The sequence below is a fragment of the Geotrypetes seraphini genome, chromosome 12 (genome assembly GCF_902459505.1).
Source record: "Geotrypetes seraphini chromosome 12, aGeoSer1.1, whole genome shotgun sequence".
In the NCBI taxonomy this organism is placed as follows: Eukaryota; Metazoa; Chordata; class Amphibia; order Gymnophiona; family Dermophiidae; genus Geotrypetes; species Geotrypetes seraphini.
The window spans coordinates 22,018,320-22,045,107 of record NC_047095.1 but is presented as its reverse complement, the minus strand read 5'-3'; the positions used below and the strand labels follow the sequence as shown (position 1 = coordinate 22,045,107).

Here is a 26,788-nt window from a genome sequence, read left to right as displayed (position 1 = left end):
GGGGGGAAAATGGTGGTTTCGACTTATATTTGGATCGACTTATATTTGAGTATATACATTAATATTTTTGATGCGGTGGGGGGGGGGTGTTGAGGAAATGTGTTGCTGGCTGTGCCCCTGATATTATAAAGGCATATAAATTTGAAAACACCTTTATAAAAATCACCCTCTGGCAGACTGACTGAAGGCACTCCACAGACTTATTCTTACCAATAAAATACCCTATTTTGCCTCACTCTGTATTTTACTATGAAGAATAAACGCATCGTTTCAACACCCAGCATGTGAACATGCAAAGAAACTGCACACAGCTCAAAACAGCATCCAAAAGAAAGCACTTGACAGGCTCTGTGACTTCATTCAACAGATCTTTGCTGCTTTTGAATCCCGTATGTGGCACTGAGGCAATGAATGTACCCAGACAGCAACTAATGTTGACCAGAAAATCTTCTCCCAAGGCAAACATCTCTTAGCGCCACAGACAACAAACTCTAAATGAAATTACAATTGAATCTTTCAAGTTTTATCCAGAAAAAAAAAAAGAAAAGAGTAGGTTCTCAGACTTCCTACAATATGTGAGAGGCTTCATTGTCGTTTCTTCCCATGCAGTGGACGTTAACCGGACTGATTCAGAGATTGACAGATTAGGCCAAAGGGAAAGTTGCCATGACAACCAAAGAACTATTTTAATATTACATATCCACGCCAAGTTAAGCACTATGCACAGTCTGCAGTTGTCTTTCTGGTATCACATAAATTAAGTTGACTATTAAGATCGTTTGACTCAACTTGATTTTAGACTCTTTGTAATCCCAGAGCACCAAGCAACCTTAATTCAGGCTGGGATGGCCTGGGATAAACCTGGTGAGAGCTAACAAACATTAAAAGTTCACATTTACAGCAGTCCCACTGATACAGCTAACAATAAAGCAAGTAAATACCAAAAGTCCTGAGCTCAAATACAATACATCTGGAAAAACAGGAAGCATAACTTTACATGTTCCCATGTAGGCATTTTGTAAATCATATGTTAAATGAAGTGGACTATCGCATTCATTGACCCACTTAACAAGGCATAAAATAACATTCTGTGCACCCTTGGGGACTGCTACCCCAAAGAAATGATTTTATGAGCCAATGAATTGTTTAAAAAAATTCTAAAATTATACAACACACATTTACAGACACAAATCTCAGAACAGCACCTACCTTCACCCGGATAACAGACTTACGATGATAGAAGCAGCACAGAGCCGCCATGAGAGTTTTAAAAACATTACAGTCCTTGGACATTTTAAGTCCTCTGTCTCGCTGTGCCTTCTTAGGATTAAAGATAAATGATCACACTGCAATTATTTTTTTTCTGATTCTAGTAATTAGTTCACTGGCAGTTCTCTGCCCTTGCTTCAGTCCCTTCTTTCTGGCTCTGGGACTGTTTGCTCAGATTGGAGCTCATGCTCTCTGCTCCTTTACACTCTGGCATGCTTACTTGCAGCCTCCCATGTATAGAGCGCTAGAATTCTCATGTGATCCCTTCCCTCCCCCTTCACCAATGAAATTCTATCCTCTCACGAAGCTCATGGCTTCATCTCTCCAAGGATTTTAGCTTCCATTTACAAATCATTATGCAGCAGACAAGCAGGGAAGGCTTTGCTCCTTTAACCGCATGCCTGAAGTGCACTATGGACCTTCCTAGAACTTTCTCCCCCTCCCCCCGAGTTACTCAAGATGCCTCTTCTTCAGACTGGATAAGCGTATCTAGTGTCACCATCGCCGAGAGAATCTACAGGTTGCAGAAGGGACCTTAGTGGAAAATTTGCATGGTTGTGTTGTTGTTACTTCTCAAACAAAGTCTATATGGTTGATTTTTAAAGTCTGGAGAAGTACGAAGAAACCTCAAGTGTGTTTGTTTTTAATTAGAAAGCTTCCGAGAGCAGGTCGCCCAGAAAACAAGTCGATGACAGCAGCAAAGAGAAACCAGTCAATATCACCTTATGATTATTTACAAAGGCCAGCACGGCCCTGTCAGTGTTTAATCAGGAAGATGCATAAACAGTACTGGGAATGCACCTCCAAATTGGCTGAGTGATAAGAGCTGGTGTCAATCTGGAAAATTTAGGGAAACTGCACATTGCAGAGCCCTCTCTTACTGTACTGCAAGCACCAAGAGAAGCTTTTTATTCAATTCTCAGCATAGCCAGGGCCTGCACTGAGCTAGGACAATGGACAAAGACACATCTTATTGGTAGGTTTTAGAACCCCAATTTCTGCCTTAGGTCCCAATCAGTCATACTTCAGTCTTGCAAGGCCGACTTTACTATTAAACAGGTTTGATAGTCACTTAAGGCAGCAGCTTCTGGGAAATGGCAACGAGCAACTACAGTCAAAGCAAAACATAGGCTCTGACTTGACTACCAGCAAACTCAATAGATCCAGCATGTATATTCCAGAGCTGCAAACTTGCCCAGTTTACAGGAGGGAAATTTTGGGCCAGTTATGGATTTTTTTTTTTTTACCCTATCCTTATGGATTATGTGACTGGTAACACTGAATTTTCAAGAAGTAGAACCACTGCTTTGGGGTGTAAGTTCAAAACCGGGACTGGCAAAAATGTTTCCTCCTGGAACTGGATAATTTGGTAGCTTTGACTTTCATCTGTAGGGAAAGTGGGCAATTTTCATATAATCTGTTCACCCAGATAAAACAGCCATGTGCATAGGCAGATGGCCTTTGGAAAATGTGCTCATTATGCACTTAATTCTATAAATGGTGCTTAGCGCTAGGATTTGCACCAAATTTTAGGTGCAAGGATTTACATCAACTGAACTCTGATTTAGGCACGGATCGCCCAAATTCTACAACATTGTACGCAAATCCTAGAAATGCCCCTGCCCCACTTCACGTTCAAGTTCAATTTATTTGATGTACCGCAAATATAAAAAAAACCAAGAGGCAAATCTAAGCGGTTTATAATAAAATTAAAATAAAATAAAAATTAGGGTAAAAACAAAACAAAAAGTAAGTCAAAACGTGAAGAAAAACTATTGAGAACATGGGGAAAGAGGGAATCAGCGGATTACAATAAAAATAAAAATGTTGGGGAGAGGGATGAACAATGTGGTGAGGGAGGAAATAGAGAATTCAATTCAATTCTGCCCACACGGTAGAGAGGTAGCCATCAGGAAGAAGTATATTAAGAACTAAAGGCCAAAGAGAAATAATATGCCTTGAATTGTACCTTGAAGGTTGCGAAAGATTTCTCCTGAGCGAAGGTAAAAAGGCAAATAATTCCTCTCCCATGGCCACGCCTCTTTATCAGATTCACATGGAAAAAAAGTATGTGTACATCTTTATAGAACGACTATAAAAATATGCATGCAAATTCCAACTCTTGCCAATTAGCATGGATAATTGTTAGCGCCCGATTATCAGTGCTAATTGATTTATTAAGCTATTAAATTGTGTGCATCCAAATTCGCACTCACAATTTTGAGCACTATTTATAGAATAGGGGATACATGGATGTTTGTGCCGGTGGCAAAGTCATAGTGGCATGTGTCTTGGCATGTCTTCTCCTTGGACACAATGAATGATCTTGTTCAATGCTGGGGGTGCTCAGCACCCACAGAGCTGACTCCTAAAAATCTTCCTCCTTGAACCGCCTTTCTAAGCACCTCTAAGCTTGTTGAGGAAGAGGAGCGTCATGATGGAAGCCCCTCCTCCCCAGGGACCTGCTTGTTTTGATAGAAACACCAGCTTCAGGAACAAGAATGTGCTTCAGAAACATACTAGAGATATTCATGCGATAGACAAAGGCAAATATTAAATCTTTGAATCATATAGCTTTTTAAAAGATTATGAATGAAAGACTATAGGACTGAACTGATCTACACTAGAGAGCATAATGTACCAATTTAGACATGTGCCAGACCAGGTTCACAAGACAAAGCACAGCGATGCAGTGCTTGTAATTAGGAGTAGATATACCAGTAAGGAGGCTTCACTTACACATTAGTTAAGAGGGCAAAACAAATTACTGTACATACTTTCTTCTTTATGCATTATTGATAGGAGCTTTTTTGTTCAATGACTGTTGTTTTGTAACCCTTTCAGACAACATTTAGAGGTACTCATGAGAACTGAATTCTGAATTAAGAAAAGCTATCAAACTATAATCATTTATCACGGAGCTATTGTTACTCTAATTATTTTATGTGCTTGGTGAATTTATGAGGCAGGAAATGGAGCTGTTACTCCCATGGCCCTTGTTAAAAGTAAATCTCTTTCATTTCATACTATGAAATTCTGACAAACTCAAGTCAATAAATGTGTTAAATTTGTTCCTGGTGTGCATTACTCCATTTCATAACACGGTGCTAGGAATGATGCTAATTGTTTAGAGCAGTGGTCTTCAATGCAAGGCCCGCGGGACAATGGCAGTCCGTGGGGACCTCTTTGGTGGCTCCTGCGTTGTCATTCTGGGGTTTTGGTTTTCTGCTCCCACTCTCTGCAGGTCTTGGGATTTCTCCTACCTTCTCCCCCCTCCCTCTCCCCGATCCTGTAAATTAGCAACTCTTTGTCGAAGATTAAGGAAGGCCGATATTAGATCTAGTTGCCATGCAGGCAGGACTGGTGGAAGGAAGGCTTCAGTATTGTCTGTTGTTGGCTTGTATTAACCACCAAGAAAGACTGCGTATTTACAGCAACCAAAGGAGGTAGGAGACTCTGCCAGAACTGCAGGAGGAGAAGGGGAAGGGGGAAGATGCGTGGGAGTGAAATGCTGGCTTGGATGTGTATTTGGGGGGAGTGGGTTTTAGGGGAGAGATATGCTTGCTCTGGGGAAAGGGATAATGGAGAAAGAGAAAAATATACAGTATATGCTTGGAGAAGGGGGATTGAGGAGAGGGATGCTTGATCAGGGGCTTCTCCCATGTCTGTCTCAACAGCAGTTTATGGACTTTTCCTCCAAGAACTTGTCCAAACTTTTTTTTAAAACCAGCTACATTAACCATTCTTACTACATCCTCTGACAATGCATTCCAGAGCTTAACTATTCTCCGAGTGAAAAAATATTTCCTCCTATTGGTTTTAAAAGTATTACTCTGTAACTTCATCAAATGTCCCCTAGTCTTTGTAAATCTTGATGCACAAAAAAAAACCCCGATCCACTTGTACTCGTTCTACACCACTAAGGATTTTGTAGACTTCGATCATATCACCCCTTAGCCGTCTCTTTTCCAAGCTGAAGAGCCCTAACCTCTTTAGTCTTTCCTCATACAAGAGGAGTTCCATTCCCTTTATCATCTTGGTCGCTCTTCTTTGAACCTTTTCTAGTGCCACTATATCTTTTTTGAGATAGGACACCAGAACTGAAAGCAATATTCAAGGTGAGGTTGCACTATTGAGTGATACAGAGGCATTATAACATTCTTAGTCTTGATTACCAGTCCTTTTTTAATAATTCATAATAACTTGTTTGCTTTCTTGGCCATGGGTTCAGCCACGGGAGGTTTTGCCTTACCAATTTGCTTGACTTCTTTGAAGGTGTGAATAAACATGTGGATAAAGGTGAAACGGTTGATGTAGTGTATCTAGATTTCCAGAAAGCTTTTGATAAAGTTCCTCATGAGAGGCTCCTGAGAAAATTAAAGAGTCATGGGATAGGCAACGTTCAATTATGGATTAAGAATTGGTTATCAGACAGAAAACAAAGGGTAGGATTAAATGGCCATTTTTCTAAATGGAGGAGAAATAGTGGCGTGCCACAGGAGTCTGTATTTATAAATGAGCTGGAACTTGGAACGACAAGTGAGGTGATTAAGTTTGCAGACGACACTAAACTGTTCAAAGTTGTTAAAATGCATGCGGAATGTGAAAACCTGCAGGAAGACTTAGGAAATTGGAAGAATGGGCGTCCAAATGGCAGACGAAATTTAATGTGGACAAATACAAAGTGACGCATATTGGGAATAATAATAACTTTATTTTTTCTATACCGCCATAATCTTGCGACTTCTAGGCGGTTTACAGTGAAGAGAGCTGTACAATCAGCAAATTACAGGGTAAGAATAGGTAAGATGTCACTGAGTAGTCAGTGATTACAGGGTACAAGTAGATTACAGTATAATCTTAACATGTTTCATCGAAGGAGCTGGATGGTCAGCGAATTACAGAATACAAATGGTGAGGAAGACACCAGTCAAGTGAAGAACAGAATACCGTTAGTGAAGAAGCGTAATATCAGCATGAAGAGAAAAGCTTTAAAAAAAAAGGGGGGGGAGGGGCGTTGTCTGGCTAGGAAATAAATCTATTGAACAGAGCGGTCTTGCTTTCTTTCCGAAAGGCGCCTTAGGTCTGCCTGGCTTTGTCAGTGAAGTTGCCTAGCCAGGTTTGCTGTCTGCCAGCTAATCCAAACCATAGTTACTAGATGCTTGGGGGTCAAGAAAAAGATCTGGGTATCAAAGCTCATTATTGAAGCCAATTTACCAATTAAGGTAGGTGCCTAACTTTAAGTGCCTTTTATAGAATTTCCCCATATGTGAATGCCCACCTGTAAAATCCTCCCTATCTTGAACATTTGGAAATGGTTTTTGCATCCTGCGGCTCTGGTGAATCGCTCAGTTTGTGGATTACTGCCTACTGTTTATCATTTGAGAGGATTCATAATGACTCCTGATTGTTGAAGACACATTATTTATGTGTGAAAACACTGGCCGTGTCGAGCTGAGCTGTAATCCGTCTTATGTAATTCTCCAATAAAGTTTGTGCATTCCTAAGGAAGTTGTGCATTCCTCTCAGCCTCACTTTTTTCTGCTTGTACTTACAAAAATGGCACTTAGCTGGACTATTGTCATTTACACACATAGATGTTCACATACGCACATAAATAAAGACAGGTTATTTATTTATTCAATTTTCTATACCGTTCTCCCAGGAGAACTCAGAATGGTTTACATGCATTTATTCATGTACTCAAGCAGTTTTCCCTCTCTGTCCCGGCCGGCTCACAATCTATCTAACGTACCTGGGGCAATTGGGGGGATTAAGTGACTTGCCCAGAGTCACAAGGAGCAGCGTGGGTTTGAATCCACAGCCTCAGGGTGCTGAGTGTAGCTTTAACCACTGCGCAACACTCTCCAAGGTAGAGAGAACGAGAGGGCACTCTCTAAAGCTAAAAGAGGATAGATTCCGTACAAACGTAAGGAAGTTCTTCACCCAGAGAGTGGTAGAAATCTGGAACACTCTTCCGGAGGCTGTTATAGGGGAAAGCACCCTTCAGGGATTCAAGACAAAGTTAAACAAGTTCCTGCTGAATCAGATCGTACACAGGAAAGGCTAGACTCAGTTAGGGCACTGGTCTTTGACCTAAGGACCGCCGCACAATGGACCACAGGCCTGACCCAGCAGCGACAATTCTTATGTTCTTAATATCAGCATTTACATACGTATATGCTCCTGAGTTTAGGCAGTTCCTGACAGAATTATCTTTTTAATATGTTTCTGCCAGTGGCTTGCAGTGGCAAACAGCCAGCATTCCCTGGAAATATCTTTTAAATGAGCCTCTTAAATTAGACATGCCTCTCTGCTCTGCCATCTCCTAAAACATGAAATAATTGTACATCTGTTTCAAACCATCTTTAAAGCATTTCCCATGCATTTTCCTGGTCCTTTCAGTGCTGTTTTCTTCTTCATCAATTGTTACTATATCAAATTTAAGGTTTAGTCTGGTGGTTCGTCACCATGTTTTTAGCTGGTTTTCTCTCTTTTCTTGCAGAGGGGCATGAGAGTTCATCTGAAGAGCACAGCTCTTGACCACAGCAGAGGCCCTTAATTAAAAACCTCAATGAATTAAACTGCTCCCTAGCAACCGTCCAGTACACATCACGGCAACCCTTCAGAGATGGGAATCTGTTTGTCTTAATTTTATTGCTGACCTAATTTCAGGGACATAGGTAAGCACAGTTGATGCAGGTTTCCAAACCTTAGGAGACTACAATACAGATCATAAAGGGAATGACGCTGGTGAGCATAGTGGAAAGTACAATTTCTGGGTGAGACTATCGTTCCTTAACTACAGCCTGGTTATCATTAATCACAATCGCACAAAAAAAATCAACAGTACATCCATCTGCTGTGTAACCATGCCATTTCCGAATAAGAAGCCACAAATAAAACACCTTAGTAAAACAAAAAATACATTGGATGAACCACTGCAAAGAGCCAGGTGTGTACCCTCACTCAAAAGAGCCTGGGTTTCTCATGTTTCCTCTTCCCCCCTCCACTCCTGTAATTATGAAAGAAAAGATTTTATAAAGTATTTAGCGACTATTTAAGCTGTAACATTTTTGTTTGGTTTTCTATCTTGCTTCCAAGCAGGACCTTAGACCCCTCCCATTGCATCCCAGGGTGCACTGGGTGGGGGGAAGGGCCATCATTTTGAAGAGGCGGCTCCTCAAGGCAGGAGGAAGTGGGCATCTCTCCTGTCTGATTTTCAATAAAAGGTACGGGGAGCTGTGTCGGCGATGGAGGGTCTGATCCGACCACCCTCAGCCCACTAGACCACCAGGATTTTGTTTTGGGGTGGTAGGAGAGGTCATGGAAATCAGAAGGGGGGAGGGGGCTTGGTGTCAAGAGGGTGTCAGGGAGGGGTCCTGGTTTTGGGTCCCCCTGCCATCAAGGCTGCGTTGTTTTTTTTTATGCTGTTGTGACTGTGTTGTGTGTGCACAACACAAGCGCAACAGTTACCTGCAGCTTCAGAGCTGCTGGTAATTAATGACTGGAAATAGGGGGGGGGGGGGTCCCTCCTGATCCAGTGTCGACACCACCTCTTGATCGCTGTCCTCCTGCATGGAAGCAGACTCTGCCAGGAAGACTTCATTCTGGGATAAAAATGGCATAGAATCAGATTTACTATTCTCCTAGTCTGTGACACAGACTGATCCTCCAAGTTTAAGTCTGCATCCTCATCTGCCTTGGGAAGCCTATCAAGGGGAGAACCCCTGCGAACGTTTATTTATGGTTCAAAGGATTTTTGGAAAGCAAACTTTATCAAGGTTTAGAACTCAGCTTTTTCTACCTGGAAAAAACCATGTGGTGTCCCTCAGGGATCTCCATTTTCACCTACATTATTTAATGTCTACCTTTCATCACTAGGCTCGTGTTTGAGTAATCTAGACATAGGACTGTTTAGTTACGCTGATGACATTACAATTGTCATACCTTATAAAACTCAGTCTTGTCCCAGGCTACCACCAAAATCGAGACCGTAATGAAACAGATGAATTCCTGGATGAAGCAATTCAAACTTAAACTCAACTCTGATAAAACTAAGTTTTTCGTGGCGTCCCCTAGTAAAATTCCTCCTGAACCTTCCATTAGTACAAATTCGACATCGTATACAATCCATCCAATGATTAAAATATTAGGAGTCGTTTTAGATCAGCATCTTACTATGAAAACTCAGAAAGATGCAGTAGTACGTAAAAGCTATTTTACCTTGTGGAGACTACGAACTATCAGATCTTACTTTGAATTTGCAGCCTTCAGATTACTGGTTCAGTCATTATTACTGAGTCTTGACTACTGTAACATTGTCTATTTGACAATCACCAAGAAAGAACTAGCGAGACTTGTATTAATACAGAACACAGGGTTAGACTGATCTATGGTTTGAAGAAATATGACTACGTCACATCGTTCTATTGTGAGCTACACTGGCTGCCCATGGAGGCACGGGTGTTGTTTAAACTGGGATGTCTTTGTTATAAGGCTTTATATAGTTCAGCCCCCTCCCCCTTTACTTGGTAAATAGACTCTCTATAGCTTCACACAAACACAGTAGAAAAACTCATGCCCTGTTTAACTTTCCTTCTATACAGGGCTGCAGAAGTAAGAAATTTCATAATCATACCTTAGCGTTTTAGGCGGCTTTTTACGATAAAGAACTTTGAACATTGTTGCTCACAGCGTGCTCTTATAAACATTTTTAACACAACTGAAGACCTATCTTTTTTCCAAGCACTTGACTAACTTATTCTATTCCCTGGATCATGTTTACTTTTAATAATTTTTTTATAAACCCTGTTGAACTTACCACTACGTGGTTAACAAATACAATGTAATGTAATGCGCTGCCGCCACTGATGTACTAAGCTGCTGAGAACCCTTGGCAGTTAAAATAAGCATTCTACATAAGGCTCATAAAATCCGGTGTAAAGCCTCATACTGGGGTGGTCTTCTCAGACCGTCTTTCTGGGCTCCACTGCATCCACGCTTGGCCAATGCAGATTTGGAGGGTCCTGGAAGGGGTCTCTTCCCTGGGGATGCACCTCCTGCAGATCCCTAAGCCCTGGAAGACTTGGAGGAGGCTGAGCCAGAGGCTACCACCTCTCCTTGCTAGCTCCGTTGCACACAGGACATGGATGCTCCTCAGCCAGCCATCTAGCAAAAACCTGGCATGATATAGGCATAAAAAGGCCTGAGGAGACCATCCCAGTCAATTTTGAGTAAAATCGAGGGGTTTTGAGTCAGATGGAGGCAAAAAAAATAAAAAATAAATTGTTTAAAATCCAAGATGGCTGTCATTGGAAATATCATGCTAAAAACAGTCCATGCAGACCTCCCTGAAGGAAACAATCACAGGGAAAGGGGTTTTAGAGGAGAGGAAACTGGACTCTGGGATCAGAAACCCTCAAAATCAACTTTTAGAGACACCCCCTCCCCTCTTTCTCCCATAGGCTTCAGTAGCCTTGCTCACTCTGCCATGTGGTGCCTGCTTCAGCATAGAATTTCAGCTGGAATGAAAGGGAGAAGATGTCTGCCTCACAGATTTACTGGATGAACCTGGTCTTCTGGCTGACAGTTAGACTGAGGTTAGACTGAACCTCTACCCCCAGAAAACTGCACCACAAAAGGGAGGAGAACCCACTGTTAGTCCCAGCTGAGCTGTGAAGGAGACCACAAGGCCTGCACTCAAGCTCCTGACTGAATTAGGGATGTGAGCAGCTACGCCGAGGATGGCCCCTGAGCTCTAACAAATACCAGCATGCTGGTTAGCTAGGTGTCACCAAGGGGCTGATTCTGCTAGCAGCAAACTTCCACCATGTGAGTCTGCGTCTTCTCCCAGACAGAGGTCTTGTAAAGAAGTCCTACCAAGTGGAGGCACTGAGCCTCCAAAGATCACTGAGCAAAAATACCCAAAAATAATAGAACCACAGAGCAAATCAAAAACACTTCTGAGCAACCTGCTTGCAGAAAACAAACTGAGGGAGCAGGAGCAGCTCTCTGGGAAGGAAGTGGACTTGGAAAACATGGTTGACAGTTTTCTGAAAGACAATTTGCTGGTTCAGATACAAGACCCTGTCGTTCAGAACCACTGGACATATTGCACTAGAATATGGCATTTATACTCATATATGTGCACATACTCTCGCCTAAGCACTATTTGATAAATATGCGCTTAACTAGGGTTACCAGATGTCCGGGAAAACCTAGACATGTCCTCTTTTTAGAGGACTATCCAGACTCCCATATGGACTTTCCAAAACCCGCCATATGTCCAGGTTTTGGAAAGCCTTGACAAGCTCTAGCTGCATCTGAAGGACTTCTGAGCATGCACGGATGACACAACATACATCCGCACATGCTCCAGGTCCTCCAGATGCAGCTGGAGCTCATCCAGAAGAAGAGAGGAGGCTTTATGGGGGCGGGGCTGGGGAAGAATGGAGCGGGGTCATGTGTCTGGAGAAAAATATGGTAACCCTACGCTTAAGTTACACAGATCATATGTGCTAAGGGAATGTACACGTGGGCAGAGGACAGGACTCACATACATGTGCAATTTATAAAATAAGTTATACATGTATATCTGCCATTTAAGTGCTAACACTTACACCAGCTCTACGGGTGGGGTAATGTTTGCACCTGACTTTGAAGTGCATAGATATGCAGTTGTGCTAGTATTCCATAAAGAAAAGTAGGCACTTCTGCTCACCTTAAAGGGAACAGTGAACATGAGTTCTCCACCTACAGTTTTAAGAAAGGTTTAGACAATTTCCTGGAGGAAAAGTCCTTAGTCTGTTATTGAGACAGACAGGAGGGAAGCCACTGCTTGCCCTGGATTAGTAGCATGGAATGTTGCTACTATTTGGGTTTCTCCCAGGTACTAGTGACCTGGAATGGCCACCATGAAGATGGGCTACTGGGTTAGATGGACCATTGGACTGACCCACTAAGGTTATTCTTATGTTCTGTCCGTAGGGGGTGCTGTTTCACTGTCACATTTTCAGTAGTGAAGGGACCGGCAAACCCTGTCAAGCCACAGGAAACCTGCCCATCTCTAACAATTGAAAACATGATATTGAAACACCACCCCTCACTGATAGCAATGCAGTTGGAGGACTCCTGCTCAGCTCAGAAGGAACAGTACTTATATTCTATTATAGGACTGCCCTCATGATGTCAATTGCTAAAGTATCTTTTTGTCAGCTCAGAAGCAGCACTGTTACTGATTCCCAGCTGGCATGGTTTGATCTTCCAGGTCCCACGGGGGAGGAGGCGAAGAGTTTGTTCTGTGGATATGCAGACTTGGGCAAAACCCTACACAGCTAAGCAATAGATCCATTATTCTCCCCGTGCAGCTTGCAGAGAGCCCAAAGCCTACACAAGTTGCCATTGTTTTTCTAAATCTTTCATGACTTTGTAGCAGCCTGATTCAAAGCTGATTGAACTGCTTTTCCTGTCTGGAATGAAGGCAGACTTTGAAAAAGCCATTTTCCTGTGACTATGTTTTTCATCTGTAGCCTGAGCACAAAGGATTGGCTCCGGCCATGAGACTTGCAGTCTTTTAACACCCTGCCCTACAGTGCACTTTCTGCTTACAACTGTCTTTAATATGCATTCCTCTTATCTGCTAGAGTTAGACCAGTGGTCTCAAATTCGAAGCCCGGGGGCCACATGTGGCCCTCAGTATGTTTATCATAATCACAAAGTAAAATAAAACAGTTTCTTGATCATATGTCTCTTTAGCTATAAATTACAATATTATTATTATTATTATTATTAAGACTTAGGCAAAAGGAAAGATTTATAAACTATAAAGAGTTTTACCTCACACAAAACTGTCATTTCTTTAATAAGACATTAACTATTTTTTCTGAGGCCCTCCAAGTACTTACAAATCCAAAATGTGGCCCTGCAAAGGGTTTGAGTTTGAGACCACTGAGTTAGACCATCAAACCCATTATTGTATCAGACACTTACTACTGAGATTTAATTTGGGTTTTAATCACATAACCTCATCATAACAATAGTTTTGAAGTATCCATGCTATATGAATTAAATTGTTCACTTAATACAACAAGCAGGGAACTGATAGGCTAATGTGGTCTTGATTTAATGTCCTGTCTTATACTGTTCACATTGCCCTAAAATGATCTTAGTAAGGAGCAAGACATTTCTTTTTGATTTGAAACATGTTTGGCAAGAACATAAAGAAAATTTGGAAGGGAGAAGTAAAACAACATGGTATGCCAAAAAGGGTGTGTGCAGAATAATATATGGGACTATCCCTCTGTTTTTGAAATTAATCACAATCTAGGGATTAAAGGAACATGTCAAACAAATTAAATTAAAAGACTCAGGGCCAGATTCTCTAAGCTCTGACACCAGGGTAAAAAAAAACACCATGGTGGGAGCAATTTTGTTTTACTGGCGAATCTCAGCATAATAGCATGCAAATTATATGCATGCAAAGTATGCAGAAAATTGCTGGTAAAGGAAGGGTAGGAGCTGTGCTCAGAAGAAAAATCACTGCCTGCCTGTCAAAAAACAAAACAAAACAAGCAGCCCCTGCTCTCCCTACCTGAACCGGCAAACAGGGAGAGCAGGGGCTCCTTTTTTTATGGGTGCAGCTGTTTGTGTGCATAGCATACACACAAGAGCTGTACCAATTCCCCACTCCCCACCCCCGATAGCAAGTTTCCTGACCTATCTCCCCCTCCTGGCAGCAAGCTTCCCCTCTCAGGCAATTTCCCACAGCCCCCCACCATACAAGCCTGGTGGTCTAGTTGGCAATCGCCCCCTCCAAACCCCCCTTGTACTTTTTTAGAAGAGCTCACTCCCTCCCACCAGCATTTATGCCTCTTCAAAATGGTGGGCCTTCCCCTTCCCGGTGTATCCTGGGATGCACTGGGGAGTGGCCTAAGACCCATCCTATGGGAGGGGTCTTAGGCTTCTGGCCCAATTGGAGTCTTAGGCCCCTCCCTCCCAGTGCATCCAATTTTGAAGAGGTGGGCCTGCTGGCAAGAGGGAATAAGCTCACCTCCTGTCGGTCTTCTATAAAGGTACAAGGGAGGTTCAGAGGTGGGAACAGCCCAGTAGGCCATCAGGCTTGTGTGGTGGAAGGGTTGTGAGAGACTGTCGGGGGGGGTGGGGGAGGAAGCTTGCTACTGGAGAGGGGGATGGCCCACTAGACCAGAGTAAAGTTGTGTGTGAATCTACCACATAAGTCGTTGGCAGGCTGATCCCTCATGGTGAATCTTGTTGTATTGCTACAGGTCAGATGCTGCCATTTTCAAGATGAGGGCAGAAGAGAGCACCGTTGATTACGAGGGTGTTGCTGTCTACCAAACGACAATTTAGAAAACGGTTTTATTAATTTTCCTTCTAACCAGTGGTAGAGATGCTTAAATCTTATCTTACATGAGAATTACAGTTGCCTTCTTCAGCGATGCCTGATGTTTCAACAGTTTATTATATATCCAGTTCTTTTAAGGAAGTTGGCATTGATGAAGAAGGCTTTGATATATACTTTGTCCCTAAAAGGAAATTTGACAGATTCATTTGAATCTTCAGTGGAAGAAACTAAACAGCGAAACTTTAATTGCGACCTTTATTAAAGCTGTTGATTTTATCATTATTTTTTTAAATGCAGGCAGTCTAACTTTCATGGTTACAAAATAAATGGGATTCCCCCTCCCCCAATTTCTCTGAAACTACTTTGAAAATAAGAAGGGATGTTTTAGCCTTGAAATTCAGGCTGCTGGCATACAATTGGGGTTTTTTCCCCTAATGTTCTAATATAAGTGGATTATTAAAAATCAATTTAGAACTTATGTTTTCTATACTCATTTCTGGTAGGAAATTTTTTTCTTTTTTTTTTTTACAAGGAAAGAAGGGAATGTGGACTTCACTAACCTAAGTTTTCTCATCATATATAAAATCTTCCTCCATAAACTGGAAATTTGATCTTCAAATGTAAGTAAAACGTCTAAAAGAACACCCAAGACTTTAGACATTTTATCTACTAGCAGGTTAGTACCCAATTGTAAAGTAATAAATGAGGGAACAGAGGTTAATGAGTTATGAAACCAAAGAACTTTTGTCTTGCATTGAATTTCAGTTTATTAATAGAAGCCCTGTCTCCAATTCTGTTCATGCAGTCAGTAACCTTGGCAATAATATCTACCGTATTTAAACTCTACGAAATTAATAAAAAGATATCATCACATAAGATGCAGTAGCATAGTGAGGTTAGGAGGTGCCTGGCGCAGTGGTGTCCACCCCAGCCCTGCTCTCCACATCCTCACTCTTTCCGTGCCAACACCCCACTCCTTCAGCACCCCACTCACGCCCTCCCTTCCCACCCCCATTCCTCTTAAAATCTTTGTCAGCGCTAGCAGCTTCTCCAACCTGCTGCTCACGTTGGCTTTCCCTCTGATATCACTTCCTGGCTCCACAACCCGGAAGTGATATCAGAGGGAACTAGGCTGGTGCGAACAGCAGGCTAGAGTACATTTTTCTCTCTGTATTCACTGTGATAGGTGATTAACAGACCTGTGAATAACTAACTTTTTCATATGTTATTCACTGTTTTCTATTAAAAACCATGGTGAAACCATGAATAACTTGGTGGGAGACCTGGCCTGTTCCTGAAGGAGAGGCAAAACACAGTGAAGAAAGTGCTGGGAATCAGCAATTTTCTCTGCAAACGCTTGGCATCAGCAATTTCTCTATGCAAGCTGATGTAATTTTGGGGGGATGGAGCCAGCAAGCTAAAAAACGCGAATAATCGAAACCGCGATTGCTGACACCACAAATACGGAGGGAAAAGTGTAGTTGCTCATGGTGGTAAAGATTTTAAAGAGATATTGGGGGAGCGGGGAAGGAAAGGTGCGAGTGTATGTGCTGGGAGGGGGGGTGAAGAGATACCAGTGCCCCCACCAAGACGGTGCCCAGGGCAGTCCACTCCCCCTCCCCCTTCACTACGCCACTGAGAACATGAAACACAAATCACAACTAGTAAGCATACTTTTGCAGAGTACTCATAAAGATATTAAAAAGCATAGGAGAAATAGATGACCCTGTGGTATGTCACAGAAAAGTCCAACTCCTAGAAAAAAGTCCCATCCTTCAGCACACTAAAATGAGGGGACCTGCATGCATTTGCAAAACTTTGCAACTCATTATTACATGCCCACTAACATGTGTCATGGCAATATAATGCATGTTATTGCTATTTAACATGCATTAAGGAGCTAATAACTTCCCTTATTGTCTTAATGCACCTTCCATGTGGACTTATCAACTGTTATTTCTAAATAATCTTGTGGACAATGTGGGGGTAATAATAATAAAAAAAAAAGTCTAAAAAGTGTCCTAAATGGCTACTTGGACGATCAAAAAGCCTGATCGTCCATGAATCCATAACCAAAGCTGGTTTTTAGACGTATCTAAAACCAACTTAGGCTTTTCCCCTGCCTCTAAACGCACAGAGAGAAAAGAGGTGTGTTTAGAGGAGGGGAAAGGGCGGGCAGTGGGCGGGAGGTAGGCCGACCTACACCTAGGCGTACAACACCTATAACCAAAACAGTTAAAGGTTGCCTAGTCGGCACTTAGACCTTTTTCACTTAGACGAAATAAAACCAGGTCTAAGTGCCAAAAAACGGGCCGCGAGCTGATGGCCATTGGCGCGATCAGTTCAGCAGCCCGGCAACCTAACCATCGCGGCAGGAGAGATGCCTCATCTCCCCTACCGCGATGCCATCACTCTTCTACCCGAACTGCCGCAACCCATGGCATTTCGGGTAGAAGAGTGATGGCATCGCGGTAGGGGAGATGAGGCATCTCCCCTGCCGCGATGCATCACTCCTCCCCCACACACAACATCGGGGCAAGAGGGAGCTCAAGCCCTCTTGCCCCAGCCAACCGTGGCACCCCCGACATATCGGGGCAAGAGAGAACCCAAGCCCTCTTGCCCACCCCCGACTCACCGAATCCATCGGGGCAAGAGGGAGCCCAAGCCCTCTTGCCCCCCGACTCCCCGACTCCATCGGGGCAAGAGGGAGGCCAAGCCCTCTTGCCCCGCCGATCGTGCCCCCCCCCGACTCGTTCGGGCCAGGAGGGAGCCCAAGCCCTCCTGGTCCAGCCGATCCTCTACCCCCACCCCCCACTACATTATGGGCAGGAGGGATCCCAGGCCCTCCTGCCCTCGACGAACCCCCTCCCCCCAACGTCCCCCCTCCCCCCGATCAGCCCCCCTCCCTGCCGACCCGCAACCCTCCAGCCAACCCCATGACCACCCCACCCCCACCCCCCTTCCCCGTACCTTTAGATAAGTTGGCCGGACAGACGGGTGCCAAATCCGTCCGTCCGGCAGGCAGTCCTCCGACGAATGAGGCCGGATTGGCCCAGCCTAACCAAAGCCTCGCCTACTGGTGGGGCCTAAGGCGCCTGGGCCAATCAGAATAGGTCGGCTGGGAGGGGGGCCGATTGGGGGTTCGGGGGGGTGGACGTTGGGGGGGAGGGGGGTTCGTCGAGGGCAGGAGGGCCTGGGATCCCTCCTGCCCATAATGTAGTGGGGGGTGGGGGTAGAGGATCGGCTGGACCAGGAGGGCTTGGGCTCCCTCCAGGCCCGAACGAGTCGGGGGGGGAGGGCACGATCGGCGGGGCAAGAGGACTTGGGCTCCCTCTTGCTCCGATGGAGTCAGGGGGGCAAGAGGGCTTGGGCTCCCTCTTGCCCTGATGGAGTCGGGGAGTCAGGGGGGCAAGAGGGCTTGGGCTCCCTCTTGCCCTGATTGAGTCGGGGGGGTCGCGGCTGCCGCAGGGCACAAGGGCTTGGGCTCCCTCTTGCCCCGATGTTGTCGGGAGGGGTGTGTGTCGCGGTTGGACATGCCTGGATCGTTGTGGGGAGGGGGATTCTGTAACCGGTGTTGTTTTTGACAAGACACCAGTTACAGAATCCAGCTTTTAGGTGAAGGACTGGCTCCTCCTTCGCCTAAAAGCCCTTCTGTTGGACGTTTGTGGCTTAGGCGTTTGTTTGTTTCATTATGGCTAAAAAGTGTAGACGTGCTGTGGGGGTACTTTTAGACGTAGTGGAGATTGGGCGTTTAGGCAGAGGAAGGCCATAATCAAAACATGGACGTTTGTTTTGGTTATGGACACTTTCCCTGCTTCTGGGTTGAACGTTTAGGGGCTTAGGCCAAAAGGGGACTTAGACGCTTTTTTTGATTTTGCCCTCCACGTGTTCTTGGAAAGTCTTTTTTCATTGTATTTTTTTTAAATATCTTTAAAAAAGAGGCTGCAACTGTAGACCTTTCTGGGACAAACATACTTTTGGTAGATAGTAATTACCTTTGTTCGTGCAATAAATACTATAGCTCTTTTTTTGCCAAAAGTAGAATTATGCTGGAAGTAAGCCTTCAATTGTCCCAAAAGGGGTGCTGCAGCATTGAAGGCTCTATGGTCCAGGACCTCCCTAGTTAAGTGTTTGAGTCAGGGGTGCCCTGTCCAGATAGCCTTGGGGGAGGGGGGAGAAAATGTTTTATCTTTCTCCTCCAATCTGCATTCACTGAACATGGATCGGCCCATGCGCCGACAGGAAAGGGGAAAGAAAAAAAAAAAACATTTCCACCACCCCACTAAACCATGACATGTTAGAGTGGCTGTGTACACGATTTTTCCAATCAGAACACATTTTCAAATGCTATAATAATTTGCAAGCCATTAGTTTCGTGCATTGGGAGTGAAATGTTTTTCACAATTTGTGTGTTAGAATGCTGAGCACGGAAACTTAGCACTCTGTTCTAATGCATGTCTTATTCCATTGGCCTGTTAAACTCTCATTAAGTACTCCAGCTCACTACAAAAACAAAGCTTTCATGTGTTACATCATATTCTGGAAGATGGCCACAGCTTACCTTCTTTACTTCTATAAATATAATCACAATATGTAATTATGACTTGCACAGTGTCTAAAAATACACAGAATATTGACCCGTGCAGGCAATTTATTGTAGGAAGCACCTGTTGGTAATAAATCCAGAGCTCGTAATAAGCTTTTTCAACAGGGCTAACTCTCCTGGTGATCCTACAGTCAGTCAGGTTTTTAGGATATCCATAATGAATCTGCAGTAAGTAAAGTTCCATATACTGGATTTCCAATGTCTACAAATGTGGAGATCTTGAAAATCCAACTGGCTGTGAGGTCGCTAGGCCTGATTTGGACGAGTCTTTTTATAAAGGCAGTTAATAAATCCCAATAAACAACGCTGGATTTTACTAAACGGTGCTAGAGAATTTCTATGAGCATCGGAGCATTTACCTCGCTGGCCCATGCTGAAAACCTCTAGTGCAGTTTAGTAAAAGGAGCCCTAAGTTAGGGATCACGCTGTATGCAACATGACTACTATTAAACACGAATCATACTTAGGAATCTGGGAGCTACAGGCCACATTTATTCAGAGTACTAGTCTTTAAGCCCGTTACATTAACGGGTGCTAGAATATATGTCCGTCTTTCTTTCTGTCTCTCTCCCTGACCCTGTCTCTTTCTTCCTTGCTGTCTGTCTTTCTTTCTGTTTGTCTCTCTCCCTGTTCCTCTTTGTCTGTCTGTCTTTCTGTCTCTCTTCATGCCCCTGTGCCTTTCTTCCTTTCTTTCTGTCTGTCTCCCTCCCGCTGTCTATCTTTCTTTCTTTCTTTCTCCCTCCCACTGTCTGTCTTTCTGTCTCTCTCCCTGCTCCCTGTGCAGCAGCAACATTCCCTCCCCCTCCACATCCCTGTGCAGCAGCAGCAGCAGCGGTATTTCCCTCCCCACTTCCTTTTTTTTCCTCCTCAATAGTTGTCTGTCCTATTACCTGCCTCCTCCATCTCCAGCTGTCCTTTACCATTGCTTCCCCCTCCCCAATTTTCCAATTAATACTCCGCACCGCCGACAGCCGCGGCGACCTGCAGCCTGCAGCCGCTGACAGCCGCCGTGGCCTTCAGCGGCCTGCAGCCGCCAACAGCCGCTGCCCACCTCGGGGGATTCTCGCGCATGCGCACTCCTACCTGCGGTGCCCTACAGCACACGGAAAACGGGAGCACGCAGGTGGGAGTGCGCATGCGCGCTTTGGGCTTTATTATATTAGATAACGGCAAATGACTTCAGTAAGGTACAAGTAGCCATTTGCTTCACCTTAATCCTTAATATTTAAATTTAAAAGTAAAATTAAAACCTACACAGTTGACCACTTGTTTGAAAATATGGCAGCTCCATATTCATTGCTGACCATGCATATGGATGAGAAGGTTGTTATCATACCTTGACATATTCTGTGGCTGGTCCCAAAACGCTCTGATCTCTACAAATGAAAAAAGAACAAGGCCATTTTATATACTTTTTAATACCAGAATTTGCCTAAGATACATCACTGGTACAACTGCTTAAAACACAAAACACTTGTCTTAGTAAATCAATGCTATTGTCATCCAGTTGGTGAATTTTACAGCAAACCAAAACATGATGTAAAATACAAGCAAGGAATTAATTTTATCACCAACTATTTATAAATTACTGTATTGCAACACCCCTAAAAACCTATTATAAACTACCTAATTTCTAGATACGTATTGATATACAGGAGGACTTCCATATTGTGGGATTTAGAGAGGGGTAATTGTACAACAGAGCACCTGTTTTAGATGGCAATATTTTTTAAAGACAAATGGCAGGTCAATATTGAGCCTACAGTGATCCGTGTTTTTATAAATGCTGACCACCACTGGCTAATTTGGACCCAGATATTCAATGTCAGGACATATCTTGGGCACCGCCACTGAATATCTAAGACTTCAGTGGACCTGGAAGCAGTGGTGTAGTAAAAGGGGGGGGCACTGTTTTGGTGGAGGCACTGACAGTTCTACGCCCTCCCCCCACTATGCCATGCTTGTGCCCTCCCTTCCACCCCCCCATACTATTTAAATCTTCGGCAATACGAGCAAATTCTCCGTCCTCCTGCTTGTGCTGGCCTGGCTCCCCTCTGAAATCACTTCTGGGTCACAGGGCCAGGAAGTGAAGTCAGAGGGAAAGCCATACTGACGGGAGCAGCAGGTCGGAAGATTTAAAGAGGTACCTGGGGAGGGAGATGCGGAAGAGAGAGCGACACTGCCCCAGGAACCTCCTACCCTCGCTGCACCACTGCCTGGAAGTTTGCAGGATGGCTGATATTTGGTGCCAGTCCTGTCTGCCCAGTTAGCTATGGGGGCACCAGCACTGCAAAACTCCCGGCTTCACTCAGACTCACCCTCTTCTCCACCACCCCCTCCCCTCCTCCTATGTGCGCGTGTTCCTTCCCTTCCCCCGTACCCGTTTAGCTTCCCCGGCACAAGCAGCCTCTCCATAGGATGCTGTTGCGCGACTGACACGCAATTCTCAGCCCCTTCTTAGTCGGCCGCCGAGACCGGCGTCCTCTACAGAATCGGGCCCCTACTGCCTACAAAACAGTTGGCAGCTATTTTCAAAATCAGCGCATAGCCATTAATAGAAAACAAAAAAGCAAACTGCAGACGTTTTAGAGCCACGCTAAAAAGTGGCCTCAACAGATGCAGCCCACTTTTTAGCACAGCTTTGTAAAAGGGTCCCAGATTATGACACCCCTGCAGGCTAAAAATTTCTGGACACCAAGAAATTTCATATTAGCTTCCAAAAAGAGTCTCCTCTACATTGGAATGTAACTTAACAGTGAACATAGCTTAAATCTTTTTTTCCCCAATACAGACAGAACCGACGCAGTGAATTATTTTGTGTAGCCAGATTATCGAACGGGCTCGCAATGCACTTTTTACATAATATATTAAAAAAGGAATTATTACGCATATGTAAAGATATTTTACAGTTTTATTTTTAATTTTGATGGTTGTTTTTTATGGGGTTGTAACCTCGATACTGATATTTATTAGATACTAGCTGATGCCCCGGCGTTGCACGGGTATTTAATTATAGCAATAACACTGTAAATGGATTCAAATAAAGATACTTTATAGTGGTGAATGAAATTATTTTTTTACAGCTTAATAAAAAGTACAATATTCAAATTATAATGTGAAATATTTGACAAAATGAATACAATACAACTAACGCAAAATGTGATTATAAACAACATTTTTAGTTTCACCTCCTGGAGCAAGAACATATAAATTCTTGGGTGAACCCAGCCCTGAGCAAGCAACATAGAGTTGTGGGCCGCGAGACCCCCAGAACATATCACCCCAGGTAGTGAGGGATCTGCATACCAAGTTTCGTTCAAATCGGTCAAGCCGTTTTTGAATTACTGTGAGAATGGCAGCTTTTTACATTTTTTCCATTGACATGAATGGGTGAAATCTGATTTTCTGTTTGTAGCTCCGCCCACATGTGCAGGTGGGCCGTGAGACCCCCAGAACATATCACCCCAGGTAGTGAGGGATCTGCATATCAAGTTTCGTTCAAATCGGTCAAGCCGTTTTTGAATTACTGTGAGAATGGCAGCTTTTTACATTTTTTCCATTGACATGAATGGGTGAAATCTGATTTTCTGTTTGTAGCTCCGCCCACGTGTGCAGGTGGGCCGCGAGACCCCCAGAACATATCACCCCAGGTAGTAAGGGATCTGTATACCAAGTTTCGTTCAAATCGGTCAAGCCATTTTTTAATTACTGTGAGAATGGCAGCTTTTTACATTTTTTCCATTGACATGAATGGGTGAAATCTGATTTTATGTTTGTAGCTCCGCCCACGTGTGCAGGTGGGCCGCGAGACCCCCAGAACATATCATCCCAGGTAGTGAAGGATCTGCATACCAAGTTTCGTTCAAATCGGTCAAGCCGTTTTTGCGTGATCGCGGCACATACACACATACATACCTCCGATTTTATATATATATAGATTGCAGAGTAGGTATAATTCAGGTTCTGAACTTTAGCCCAGACTGAAATGCATTTTATTAGTAGTACACATAATTAATGTGCCAGTGTTTATCCAAAACAGGAAAATGCAGACATTCCAAAAATATTTGAAATAGGTAGCACATACCTTATGTAAAAAGATCATGAAATTATAGGAAACATTGATTATAAAGCAAATCTGTTTCACCACCACTAAATCCTGAAGCTTATAATTACAGTATGTTTGAAGACATACTAAACACAGCATTTAGGAGTTCTTTTGATGAACAAACAAGATTGTGTTTTATTTATGCTTCGCTCAAATCACATGGTGCTACTGCTGGGATAAGATGATTAGTCTACTTTCCTAAGTATAAGGCGCCCAATGAAATCATCGCATTTGTGTGTCATCAATAAGGCACCGAGTTTTGCAATTCTTCCTTTGGTATTTCCTGTACAAAATAAAGAGGGGAAGGGTATGGGACTTGTATACTACCTTTTTGTGGTTACACATTCAAAGATATACAGGTACTTATTTTGTATCTGGGGCAATAGAGGATTGTGTGACTTGCCCAGGGTCACAAGGAGAAGTGTTGGGATCAATCCAACAACTTCAGGATGTTGAGGCAGCAGCTCTACTAGGCGACACCTTCCCTCGTGACTGGCTACTCCTCTGCTAACTGCTCTTTCTACCACTTGATCCCCAGTGTGCTTGAATTCTACAGAAGTACTCCTTTTCCCAATCTTGTTGGTAGATTTTTCAAGGAATCTCCCAACTCACGGCCTGTGGCGTCACTAGGTCATGCACTTTCATCTGTCCCTTATTTTCTTCTTATCTTGTTGGGAAATATTCAGTCACCACCAACCAGGTTGGCTTCCGAGAAGTTGTAACCTCCTGGTGTGAACTTAGCTTCTCTGTGGCCTACCTTATTGATAGATCATGTTTCCTTTATCCATACTCTGTTTTCTTATCATCTTTCTCTTTGGCCTAGATTCATTAAACTTACCGATCTGGATCGTTGTTGGGTGATTCTTGGCCGAGTTTTGCCAAGCGACCGATTTGCTACAGATGCGACATGCAAATGATCTGATTGGACGCACGCCCTATAGTGATCTCACTAATTGCTGTAAGAGCGATCGAAATGAATGCACAGAGTATCCTTGTTGTTTATTAATGCAATTTACGCACGCGCTAGCTCTTCGCCCTTATTCCGTAGTTAGTGGATGGGGCTTATTCCTGCACGTCATTGGCGGCAAAACACAAGCAAGCTCAAAAGGAAGGGGGAAGGGTGGCTGCAGTTTACTTTTGCTGGCCCTACGAGTAGGACATTTTTAAAAAGGAATGATTTGTGACCGACGCAGTGAATTATTTTGTGTAGCCAGATTATCGAACAGAACACGCTTTAAACCCGTGGGTTAAAACTGCGGGTTAAAACCACGGGCTCGCAATGCACTTTTTACAGAATATATTAAAAAAGGAATTATTACGCATATGTAAAGATATTTTACAGTTTTATTTTTAATTTTGATTGTTGTTTTATATGGGGTTGTAACCTCGATACTGATATTTCAGGGCGGAAGAAGGCAGGAGAGTCGGCAAGGATATTAAGCGACTGGTCGTCAGCAGTCGCTTCTTTTGGATTGGCAAACCCAATCAGTGTTTCTTCTTCTGCTTAGTGCTTCCTACTTTTGCATGCCATTTCCCCTCATTTGCATGGGTGAATCGGATCAGATCGGAGATTGATCGGGAAGCCGTTTAGTAAATCAGGTCGGGGACAGCATCGGTAAGTTTAGTGAATCTAGCCCTTTGACTGTGTTCTTCAAGCAACCTGCCAACCCTGTTCCTACCCATACAGTTATTTACCTAAAATAATGGGAGCTTGCATTCTCCTGTTCCATAGAACATTCTTGTTCCTCATTGATTTCTTAGATCCTGAAAAAGAAAAGCTCTTAATAAAGTGGCTGTGAAAAAAAAGTGTCGGAGAATGGTCTACTGTGTACTTCCCACTGTTGCTAAGTTTCTAAGCTGCTGGAACACAACTGGCCTCTGTGCAGAATAATAGAGCAGAAAGTGAAAAACACACAAAACATTCTAGGTTCAGGGTCAGCTTGGTTCAGCTTCCAGGCACACTGTGTGAAGTTTTGCTCACTTTCCTATTCTCTTCAAAGTCAACTCTGGTGCCAAGTGTATGGGGAGATTAAATACTGACAGATCATTCTCTAACCCTCTCTCACACAAAGGACAAGTGAATATAAAATGCATTAGAAAATGCACAACTGTTATTTTTCTTTCTATATTTACTAGACCCTTTAATCACCTGATTTTGCACTCTGGATTGACCCCGACCTTGACCTGTCCTCCAGAATGCTATTTTATTAGTTTCTCTATAAATACTGAACAAAGGGTCATCACTTCTAAAGGATGAGCTGGTTCACATCAGGGAAATGCATTATGTACACTTTATATCACTGATGATTAGATATATAGGCGTCGGAATGTAAGGGACTACAGGGGAAATGGCTCCCCAAAAATTGGCAAATCACTCCAGGAATGCCATGGGAACGGTGGAACAGTTGGTCCCATCTTCACTGGCTGTATGGTGGGGCTGAAAGGCTGCATGACCTCATGTTAAAAGGTGAGCGGCCACGCAGCTTAGAGGGAACAATGGTCAAAAGTGTGTGTCAGATGCCTAATATTGTACATGTGAATTGCCATATCTGCACACCAAAATTCAACTCTTATTTTTCCTTGTTTAATCATATACTGTGCCCTGTCTCCTAGAGCAGTGTTCTTCAACCACCAGTCCATGGACTGGTGCCGGTCCACAGAAATTTCCTGCTGGTCCACATGGCCAGCATGTGCATCAGGCCCAAAACAGTGTTTTTCAACCTTCGGTCTATGTGCATCAGGCCCAAAACAGTGTTCTTCAACCGTCGGTCTACGGCGTGATCGATGCAGCGTTATCTTCGAGCCAGCTCCCTCTTCCTCACTGATTCAGTGGACAAAGCCACAGGCAGTGGCTCCTACGCGTGTCCTGCGCCTGAACAGGAAGCCTTCTCTCTGACATTGCAATATCAGAGGGAAGGCTTCCAGATGAGGCATGGGACGCGAAAGGAGCCGCTGCCCACAGCTTTGTGCACTGCATCAGTGAGGAAGAGGGAGCCGGCCTGAAGATAACACCGGGAGCGGCATAAAATGGCCAGGCTGGAGCAGGCCAGAATGTAAGGCATAGCATGGAGGGAGGGAGACAACAAAGGTAGGGGGGAATGATTTTATTTTTGAATTTCGTGATTGAATTATGTCCATTTTGAGAATTTACATCTGCTATCAGTGTGCTTTGTGTAGTTTAATTTTGTGGTTAACCATTATGTGTTGTTAATAAGATTATATTGTGTGTATCTATGAAAAATGAATGGAAAAAATAGTGTTACAATTAGTACTATTATGGGGGCGGAGTCTGGGGTGGAGATTAGGTAGATATGGGCGGGGTCTGGTCCACGACTTAGCCCAGTGTTCTTAAACTGCCGGTCCACGGACTGATGCCAGTCCACAGAATAATTCTTTTATTTCTGCCGGTCCATAGGTGTAAAAAGGTTGAAAAACACTGTCC

The 26,788-nt window shown here is 43.7% G+C and overlaps 1 protein-coding gene across 6 annotated transcripts in view; it reads right to left on the bottom strand.

Moving 5' to 3' along the window:
• Window positions 1–26,788, bottom strand: part of BCAR3 (BCAR3 adaptor protein, NSP family member) — a 213,011-nt gene that overhangs the window by 84,421 nt on the left and 101,802 nt on the right. For 5 of the 6 annotated variants that reach the window (XM_033917116.1, XM_033917117.1, XM_033917118.1 and 2 more), the window contains exon 3: window positions 20,578–20,617. In XM_033917116.1, the coding sequence (XP_033773007.1) occupies window positions 20,578–20,617 (40 nt within the window). Of the gene's footprint in view, window positions 1–1,209; window positions 1,444–20,577; window positions 20,618–26,788 lie in introns of those variants that run through there. The other variant, XM_033917119.1, reaches the window with a different exon arrangement.